The following is an 11201-nucleotide window of genomic DNA, read 5'->3' as shown; positions in this document are numbered from 1 at the left end:
ATGACATCCGCCTGCCTGACCATTCTCCTTGCCCACGCCCCGGACCGTCTGAGTATCTGATTCCGTGTATGACCCCTCGCCTGTGTGACTACCCTGCTCCTTGCTTACTCCTCGGACCGCCTGAGTATCTGATCCCTCGTTTACGACCCCACGCCAATCTACTACCCTGTTACACATATGCCCCTGGACTGTACGAATATCTCCTCTGTTTATGACCTACCTCTGCCTGGACTACCGATCATTCTTATAATAAAATACCCGTATTTTGGGTTATACCAAGACCTGTCTGCATTGTCTCTGTGTCTGCATATTGGGTTCAACAGGTTCAGCCGTGACAGGAACGGTATAAATGCTAGATTATATGTACAAATTGAGCAGGGTTATTGTTTGCACAGGGAATGATAAATGCTAGATTATATATGTACAAATTGAGCAGGGTTATTGCACAGGGAATGATATATGTGCTAGATTACATGTGCAAATTGAGCAGGGTTATTGCACAGGGAGTGCAATAGAGTTTTTAGTCCTATTGCACTTAAACCAGGGTGCTCTAAAAGAGTCTCAAACTCAGTCAAAAAGAGTGGAGAAGGTGGTCTAAACTGTTGTAGACTTGGCCTTGTGGAGAAATTGCTGGTTTGAGGGACACCTATCACCTTACCAGCCACCTTTACAAATGGTGCACAGGTGTTTTTATTTTTATTTTCAGGTTACCATACCAAGCAATCATAGAGAGATCATATGCAGTTATTTTTTTGGAAAATAGACTTACACTGTTAAAACAGGATGTCACCATCAATATTGTCTAAGGACAATTATTCAACATTGTTTGTAAAAGTGGAGAGAGGACACCAGGACATTAGGATGGTTAGAGTGTCATCACTTCTACACACAGTCAACGGACAGCAAACAGTGAAGGCTAAAAACCTTTTCATGACATTTAAACAGCCTTTGTCTGTACATACAGACACTCCGTAATCCCACCAGACAATTGAAAGTGAAAGAGGTCGGAAAAAAGAGAAGGGGCTGATTTACCTAGCAGTTAAGGTTGTGGCTCCTCTGTGCATGCTCCTGTTACTCAGACCGTGCCCTTCGTCTGGGGCCAGGGCTTGGCCCAGGGCCCGTATTTGCATGCTGTAGGCCTCTTGAAAGCGAAGGGCCCCGGATTCTCACTGCCTGCCATGCAAAACCAGTGGGGGGCCAGTTAAAAGAGGCGCAAGCGCACAGTCAACACAGGTGTGCGCCAGTCAAAACCCCCCCCAGTGCTCAAAATGCTCTCCTCTCATCATGGAAATGACAGCAGTGATTTGCTCGGGCTACCTGAGGGGCAGGTGAATTGCACACTCAGTGAGTACGGGATGTTGAGGGTGAGGTAGGGTGATATGTAGGTTTGCTGGCCCTTTAGCCAAACAAAAAAAGTTGTACGCCGCTTCAGTAGGTTGAGAGTCGCTGCACACAGTGGGCAGATCGGACAAAGTAAACGAGGAGCTGGAGGTGACCAGGGGAGGAAGTAAATAAGGAGAATCATGCCGAGGTCTTTTCTTATCAAGAAGAAACAGGTGGCGTGCAGAGGATGGCGATGGATAGAGCCGGAGCAGACCGAATGGAACAAAGATGACACAATAGGTCAGATTTACAGGATGAGGATGTTTTTTGTTTGTTTTTTGTATTCATTCACTCATTCACTGTTTTGACAATGTCTAGCCATAACAAATACCAAACAAAGTCAAGGTGCATAAGTGCTTAGGACTGACCTCTCTTAGTTGATTTGTTGAGTAATAATAATAAACATTATATATTATGTCGATTTTAAAGGAATTTCTTAATGCTAGTAAACATAAGACGATCTTTCAGCACAGTAATACTGTATGTAGAGAAACTCAGTTTTACAGATTTTGTTGATCAAATTGTAAAGATATTTACGACAGCCCTACATGCTATTTGCTTTAAACATTTGCGTTGACATTGATGACCGATTGTCTATGATAGTTCCATATGAACAAATCAATTCAGATGTTACATTGTACTGCTTAATTTAGTTTTTTGAGAGGCAATTCAAATAATTTAATGTGCTCATTTTCAGAGATGGAGAGGGCTGTGGGACAGATTCCCATTTGCTCTGATGACCCTACGCCTGCGATTGACCCCCAGCAGACCGCGACCCACTCAGGCCCTGGGGCAGTAGTTGGAGCGGGAGCGGGAGTCGGAGCGGGAGTCGGAGCGGGAGCAGGAGCGGGAGTCGGAGCGGGAGTGCCAGTGCCGTTGGCAGGATCAGGGGGTTCAGGGCCAGGAACAGGCCAGGACTGGCCCAGTCTTCTGTCCCAAGGCGCCTTCTACCACACCGATGCACTGGCACTGGCCACCCGGGCTAAGGTAAAGTCCTGTTTGCAGGCCCGTTTCTTGCCATATGCGGACTATGCGGTTGCATAGGGCCCCCGAAGCCACCAAATATATATTTTTTATTCACTCAATACACTCTATACTGTATATATAACTACATACATATCTATATACTATAGATCTTAACCGACTGTTGCACCTGCTGACTGCCTCCCAATCGCACGTGTAACCCTCAGACTATTCTCTCCTCCCCCTAAGCCCCCTCACCTACCTCCCTCCCTCTCCCCCTTTCTTCTCTCTCTCTCCCTCTGGTTATATTATCATACTGGCCAATCGCGTCTCGCTCTTCGCCATTATGAGATAAGAGATATCTCATAATGGCGAAGAGCGAGACGCTCAGCCAGTATTCATATAACTAGGTTATAGGATAACCTTTCGTTCTCACTCTCCCTCTCTCTCCCCCTGGTTCTCACTCTTCCTTTCTCTTTTTCCCTTTCTCTTTTTCCCTTTCTCTTTTTCTCTTTCTCTTTTTCCCTCTCTTCCTTTCCTTCTCTCTCCCTTATTTATTGTTGTCCTTGTATACTATTGCTACTGTCATTTTGTATTTTATTTACTTGTATGCATGTACATAACCTTGTTTTTGTTACAGCCTCCCACCCCCCCTTCCCACAAAAGGCCTTTGCTTTTTGGACAGGCTGCTTTTGTATATAAGAATTTGTTCTTAATTGCTTGCCTGGATAAATAAAGGTTAAATAAATCAATTTACAAAAATATATATATATCCTGTAGGGATGTAACAAATCATGAGCTTACAAAATGTAACCGATGGCTACTGCTTATGACCGCAAGTGGGCGTTTCTTTAAAAAAGAAATGTTTATACATATTAGCTTACTGACAAAAATGTAGTTGCATTTTCAAACTTTATTAACTTTTACTTTATCTTAAAGTTCTATTTAATTTTCAATATTGTAAGTTAGAAATGTAAGGAAAATGCAGAATCTGTCTCATTTATGTGCATTTGGGAGATGTTATAATGCAGATTCGGTAAATCTGGTAAAATGTTTTCAGGAGTTTCTTGATGTAGGGGAGCTCCAGTGTTTCCTATTTATTATCATTTTCTGTCATTGCTGGGGTCAACTTGAGATGTTTGATTTGAATTTGTGAGAAAAAAGATATATGTTTTTTTCACGGATCTAGCCTCTTTTCCTCTTAAAGTGCACCAGATTGATGCATTTAAATGTTAAATGCATGCCCACCTTAAAGGGTTTGTTTAGTTTCACAAAATAGGGGCCCCCAAACAACATTTTGCATAGGGCCCTCAAAATGCTAGAACCGGCCCTGCCTGTTTGTGAATCATATTATCTCCTCTTTAGAAGGCTTTTAGACCAAACACAGTCAAGACCAATTACTTGCTCATGTTGAATTACTAATTATTATTAGTAATGTAATGTCATTCATGATTGATTAATAAATTATTTTACAAACTGAAAAGGCAAATGAAAACAGAATTTGATTGATTGATTGAAAAGTTTATTAACAGATTGCAGAATGGGTACAGTACAGTACAGCTCAATACATACAATTGTTAAGGGGATGCAGACCAGAGAAAGGCTTTCGTCTTGTTTACATCAGGGTAAATGTAACTCTTCCAGGTAAAAAAAAGAAGCTCAACCTTTCTCCTGGAATAGTGGCTACGGTACTTTTTCTTTTCTGGACTCTCCTGAACAGTAAAATGTAATTATTTGCATGTCAGCATTGTTGTGACGGCCGCTACCTCTCCCTCCACTAGCCCCGCCCCCGCATGTCCCCCAGCTCAGGGGACTTCCTGTGTACGGTGTGCAACAAGCTGTTCCCTCTGCAGCGCATGTTGACGCGCCACCTCAAGTGTCACAGCCTTGTGAAGAGACACCCCTGTAGGTACTGTGGCAAGGGCTTCAACGATACGTTCGACCTCAAGAGGCACATGCGCACACATACAGGTGAGGGACAACACACATACTGCGTGAAGACGTTTTTATATTTCACAGTTCAGTTTCACAATGACAGCCACAGACAATGCTGGCAACCTGGAATTACAGCATATGATTGCCTTTAAAGGGTTTTAAGCACCACAGTTAAACCTGCGTAGTATCTCTCCTCTCCCAGACACCCAGACACAGAAGCAATATAAGTCTGGCTTTTGAGTTCTAGGTCAGTAGTCATGGGGAGAGGGATGGACACAGACAGACAGACAGACAGACAGACAGACAGACAGACAGACAGACAGACAGACCGAGCGACCGACCGACAGACAGACAGACAGACAGACAGACAGACAGACAGACAGACAGACAGACAGACAGACAGACAGACAGACAGACAGACAGACAGACCGAGCGCAGACAGACAGACAGACAGACAGACAGACAGACAGACAGACAGACAGACAGACAGACAGACGGACAGACTGTCAGAATTACAGAAGTACTGTCATTCCAGGATTAGCCACGTATTAAGAGGGTGAAAATGTAGGCAGTTTAGTGCACACACGCACACGCACCCTTGGGGAAATTCAGGTGTTGTAGCAGCATGGGGGGGGGGGGGGGGGGGGGGGGGGGGGGGGTAATAATAAAATAGTAATATAACATAGTAATAATAGTGGAATGGCAGAATTCAATCAATAATAATAATAATAATAATATCACACTCACTCACTCACTCACTCACTCACTCACTCACTCACTCACTCACTCACTCACTCACTCACTCACTCACTCACTCACTCACTCACTCACTCACTCACTCACTCACTCAACACAAACCCACTCCTTCCCCCCTTGTGGCAGGTATCCGACCTTACAGGTGTAAGCTATGTGAGAAGGCCTTCACGCAGCGCTGTTCTTTAGAGTCTCACATGAGGAAGATCCACAGCGTCCATCAGCAGTACGCCTACCGCCAGCGACGCTCCAAGATCTTCGTCTGCGAGGACTGTGGCTACACTAACAATCGACCCGACGAGTACTTCCTCCACGTGCGGCAGTGCCACCCAGGCAGCCCCACCTTGCGCCGCTACTACCGACGCCAGGCCCAGGAGAATGCCAGCTTTGTGCCAGCTGAATGTAAGCTCAGTCCATATCTAGTGTACCCGACGCCTGGATATTTTATGTGAAACTGATTCTAACGCTGTGCCAGAGCCGCCCCAATTTTCTTTTATTTAAAATAAAAGTGTATTTAATACACATGTGTGTAATGTAAGTCAATTAAATGGATAATCAAGAATTCTTTATTTGTCTTAATTTATTTATTTGTTTATTTAGACGGGACAGAGCATATTACTGGACACTACAAATAAATGCAGTGTAAATACACCGGATTTAGCAAGGATGCTAATTTTCATCCGCAGTCCCCACACAAATCATAAAAACGAAACATGCAGGCAGTGAAACATAACATGCTACGAGACAAGGCATAAAAACAAGTACAAGGTATAAAGGGTGCACTACAATACTATTTGACTATACATGGTCACAGGTTTGGTTGTCGAGTAACAATTTTTTTTAGATTGAATTTAAAAGATGGAAATTATGTACAATCTCGTATGGTCAGTGGTAGATCATTCCAGATTAAACAGCCCTGGACTGAGAGGGTGTTTTTAGCAAAGGCGGTTTGCCGGACGGGCACTTCGCAATCCCCTCTAGTGGTTGCTCTAGTGCTGATTCCTCTATCAGGCTTCCTTTCTATGAATTCCCTCAGAGGGGGTGGGCACAGACCATGTAGGGTCTTGTAAATAACAATAGCCTGTTTAAAAAAAAAATTATTCGCAATTTTTTTTAGTTTATTTTACCTCTGAAGAATGTGACAGTGGTGATATGAGTGAGGTTCCTTATTGAATACTTTAAGTGCACTCTTGTATAGCTGTTCTATGGGTTTGAGGATCGTCACGCCTGTGCAAGACCAGTTTGTGAAGCAGTACTCAATGTGTGATAGAATCATGCATTGCAGATAGGATCTAACCGCACTGACTCTCAGGAAGGGTCTAATATGTTTGAAGTTTTGAAGGTTGAATTTGATTGTGTTTGTAACTTTCTTCACATGTTTTTTGAGGTTAAGGTTGAGTCTAGCATGACCCCGAGGTACTTGAACTCTGACACAAGTTCAAGTTCCTCCCCGCCCAGAAACACAAACATTTTGAGGACTCTAACACAACAGATTTTTTTTGAAAAAGCCATGCAGACTGTCTTTTTTGCGTTCAGGAGCAGACAAAAGTCTATGAGCCAGTCCTGAACACTGGTCAAGACAGAGGTTAAGACCGTTGATACCTCTGCATAGCTTTTGCCATGGGTAAATATAACAGCATCATCTGCATACATCTGGACATGTACATTGTTACACACATCAGGTAGATAATTTATAAACAGTGAGAACAGAATTGGTCCTATTATTGATCCCTGGGGGACACCAACCGAGCACGTGTAGTAAGGAGACTTGATACCGTTAACACTTACACACTGTTCCCTGTTGGATAAATATGAGCGAAACCACTGGATAGCCTCTGGGGGAAAATTGAAATGTGATAATTTGGATAGGAGGACCTGGTGACTGACGGAGTCAAAGGCTTTTTTGAAGTCCAGAAACACCGCCATTGCGCAGGGGGCTTTGTCCAAAGCACACTTCACCCTTTCAGTGAAAAGGCAGTTTGCCGACTCAGTGGAGTGGAAGGCCCAGAACCCAAACTGCATAGGATGTATAGTGGGGTGTGACCTTTGTCTAGATGTTTAATAATGGACTTAACAATCCACTTTTCAGCCACTTTTGAGATCATTGGTAAGATGCTTATTGGTCTATAATTTGATATGTCCGTTTTGGTGCCAGATTTGAAGATTGGTGTTATTACTGCAACCTTCCACTGAGATGGGACAGTTCATTGTCTAATGGACAAATTAACCAGGTGTGTAATAGGTGTCACCAGGGAGTCAACATTTGTTTTTAGAAAGTTTGTATCAAGCCCATGAGCATCCTTGGCCTTGGATGCTTTCAGTGATATAATAGTATTTGCCACCTCGGTTTCAGTGATTTCCTCCAAATTAAAGATGGGGAGGTCATTTTGGACAGGGCATTGTACAAACTTGGAGAATTTAAACAGCTGTGTGATTTCATTAACAGAGTCTAGAAAGAACGTACTTAGGTTACTAGCAAGAGTGCAGGGATCTTTCACCAGGACATTGTCTATATTTAGTTCTAAATTGTTGTTATTCTGCTTATGGTATTTTCCTGTTATTTTGTTTATGTACTCCCAGACTTTTTTTGCCGTTTCCTTTAGCACTCTCTATGATGTAGACGTAATATTTGGCTTCAGCCTTCCTTAAGAAGTGGGTGACTAGGTTTCGTGCATGGGAGAACTTTTGCCTGTCTTCTGTTAGGCCAGACTTTAATGCTTGTTTAAGCAATATATCTATTTTTTTCATTAGACCTCTGCATTCGTTATCTATCCAGGGAAGAGTGATTTTTTGCCCTTTCCCCTGGCTCCTATTTCTGGTGAAAGATTCCATCGGTGTTATGCTATTGTCCATTGTCTCTGGAGGTGTGGTGTTAGCAGCTGTATTATCCATTTTTTGGTGAGATGTGGTAAAACGGAGACCAGGGATGTTTTTGACACTATTATTAGGTGATCTTAATAACTGGACTAGGCCTGGTGGTGGAGCTGCTGCTGCTGAATTTGTTGATAGCCTACTGTAAGGGTTGGGTTAAAAATCACAGGATTGAACATTCGGTATAAGAGAGAGAGGCAGAAAGAAAGAGAGAGAGAGAATGTTGCACATCCGTGTCAGTAGGCCGTTATGTAGATGGTCATGTTTGTGGAATGTTTTCTGTTTGTCTATAGCACATGTGTCAAACTCATGGCTCAGGGGCCAAACACGGCCTGCCTTTCATTTTCATCCGGCCCGCAGACTGAATTCTTTTATCAATTAATATTAGCTTGCTGCCTCGCGTATGTGCAATTAAACTGTACACTGGCAATACAACTTAATTTAGCTTTTAAAAGCTTGTCAGTCATTTGTTTTCACTTGACTCAAGCCGTAGTATTATTTAATAGCATCCAAATTGACTTTTTCTAGTGAATTATTGCTAATTCAGCAAACCTACTAAAATCTGTGGAATTGATTGGTTTTGCACAAGATGAGTGAAAGCTACGGTAAGAGATGCTGAGATGTGGTTTATGACCTAGAGTAAGGGCATGATGCAGAAAGCCTATCTCCTCTGTCTGTGTACCGAAGATCATAATTTCAAATCAAATCAAATCAAATGTATGTGTAGAGCCCGAGATCACATGGAATTGCCCCCATGGGCTGTACAAGTCAAGAAGAAACATCACAATAGATCAAGAACAAAAACCACACGGACATATGGAGCCCATTCATTGACTATCTGAAAGACAAATAACTGCATTCTGCAGAGACTCACCCCTGTATATCATGTTTGACCTGCACCTTGTAACACCTGGCTAAACAACACACTTTAATGCTTTGAGTTAAGTCACACTGTTTTGATTGATTGATTGATTGATTGATTGAAAACTTTATTAACAGATTGCAGAATGGGTACAGTACAGTACAGCTCAATACATACAATTGTTAAGGGGATGCAGACCAGAGAAAGACTTTCGTCTTGTTTACATCAGGGTCCCCCGTTTTCAATTAATCGTAACATATATGACATACATGATATACAGATAGACAGTACTGCTACATCTATACATTTATGACATACCAGATTTGAAAATACAGTACTGTTTGTGATACAAAAAGAGTCCAGAAAAAAGAGTATATACATTTGACGTAGAAACTGTACATTGGATTGGGTAGGTGGGGGGGGACTGTACATTGGAGGTGGTTGGGTGGGTGGGGGGGGTTGGGTAGGAGTGGGGGGGGGGGGGTTGGGTAGGAGGGGTGGGTGGGGGACACTGTACAACTGTACAAACAAAACTGTACATTGGAATATTGACAAGACCATACTTGGTAATTTACTGTACATTGGAGGGGGTTGTGTTAGGACATTTACAGTGACCAGTTTCGAATTGCAGTCTCCCGTAGGTGTTTTTTGAGAGTGTTTTTGAAAGTGGGTAGTGATTCACATTCCTTTACAGCTTTGGGTAGGGCGTTCCACATTGATGTGGCATAATTGCGAAACGTGTTTAGTCCCTTGTTTGAGCCGAATCTGGGTTTAACATGATTTGTGGAGCTCCCTCTGGTGTTGTGATCATGGTATTCACTGACCTTTGGGAAGTATTTTGACATGTACATGGGTACCTTGGTCGTGTAGTGTATCTTGTAGACCAGGCCCATTGCAAGTTGCTGTACTCTGTCGTCTACTCTAAGCCATCCTAGGTTGTCAAAGTGGGCAGGGGTGAGGTGGGTTTTAGGAGTAAGGTCAAGCAGTAGTCTGACCAGTTTGTTTTGAGATGTTTGTAATTTTGTTTTTAGCGCCTTTGAGGTGCTTTGGTACCATGAGGTGCAAGCATAGTCGTAGTACCCTTGAATGAGTGCTCCTGCCAGAGTCTTCAGGGTATTCTTGTTTACCAGTGAGGAGATCCGGTACAAGAATCGAGTTCGTTGGTTGACTTTTTTTATTACATTGGATGCCATTTTGTCACAGGAAAGATTTGCCTCTAGGATGGAACCCAGGTAGATAATATCTTCTTTCCTTGTTACAATATTGTCACCCACTGTAACTGAGAAGCCGTCGGTCTTGCTGAGTTTGTTATTTGAACCGAAGAGAATGGACTCTGTTTTGCCCATGTGTAATGATAGTTTGTTATCAGCGAGCCATATGCAGATTTTGCCTAGTTCTGAGCTGAGGGTTTTTTCAACCTGTAACTTGTTCTTGTCAGAGACCAGCAGGGCTGAGTCGTCCGCAAACAGGAACAAGTTGCAGTCACAAGCTGACGACATGTCATTTGCATAAATTAGGAACAGTAGCGGACCTAGTATGCTTCCTTGTGGAACACCACAGCTTACTGTGAGGGGGGGGGGATAGGGTACCGTTTACCTCCACCATCTGCTCTCTCCCCTCCAGGTAGGATTGCATCCAGCTCACTGATAAGACTATCAAAACACTGTTATTTTATTTTCCTGTCTGGCAGTCTTTTTAGTTTTTCTTTTTTGTTTTGTTATGTCTGTTTATTTTTGTTCTGTCTCCTCCTTTTTGTTTGTCTGTTCTTGTCTAGTAAACTGAGAAATAAAGTATTTAAAAAAAAAAAAGAACAAAAACCACCATTAAATCCAAATATGCAACACTCCCAGACTTTCCCCAATGAAGATAAGGAACGACTCACTAAAAACCTAGCAATAGGGGGAAAAAGCACCACAGGCGACGTGGATGAGAGAAACCTCAGATGGGCTGTTCAAAGAGGATCCCCCAACTGGATGTCGGTGATAATATAGTGTTGCTATGGATGATAGAACAGGTGAATAATTTATATGTATGTATATGTAATGAAACACATATATACATACATGGTAGCAATAGTATCTAAGGTACATAAGAATTTTTCTTTAAATTACAATGAATAGAGCTAAGAACAACAACAAAAAAAGCATAGGAAAATTAGCGCTGGTATGAAAATAAGATAAAGGCTAAAAGTCAAGGCTCGGAGCCCAAAGTATCAGAGTCATATTCCCCAGGGGGTAGGAGAACCGCTCTGATCCAGTTGAAGTAGAGCGGGCATGGTTAGATGCCGCTCAACTGAGGGCGACGTAGGGTGGATCCATCACACCTGTGGTAGTCGGAATCGGTTTGAGGAAGAATAGCCGCTGCAGTCGATGCTGTTAAGGAAGAAGGCGCAGGGAAGATCACACCACCTTGACCATCACCTCGAGACATCCAC

The 11201-nt window shown here is 42.8% G+C and overlaps 1 protein-coding gene across 1 annotated transcript; it reads left to right on the top strand.

Annotated features, from left to right (window-relative positions):
- Positions 1 to 1523: 1523 nt before the first annotated feature.
- LOC311233450 (putative transcription factor Ovo-like 1) lies at positions 1524 to 5486 on the top strand (the record flags this gene model as incomplete). Its single annotated transcript, XM_084320417.1, has 4 exons — positions 1524 to 1623; positions 2081 to 2370; positions 4128 to 4317; positions 5164 to 5486. 4 exons carry the CDS (start codon positions 1524 to 1526, stop codon positions 5484 to 5486), a joined length of 903 nt encoding a protein of 300 aa, XP_084176543.1.
- Between the last annotated feature and the right edge of the window lie 5715 nt (positions 5487 to 11201).

This window comes from Notolepis coatsorum (genome assembly GCF_963971535.1).
Source record: "Notolepis coatsorum genome assembly, chromosome: 8".
Lineage (NCBI taxonomy): Eukaryota > Metazoa > Chordata > Actinopteri > Aulopiformes > Paralepididae > Notolepis > Notolepis coatsorum.
This window is presented reverse-complemented; position numbering and strand designations above follow the sequence as displayed.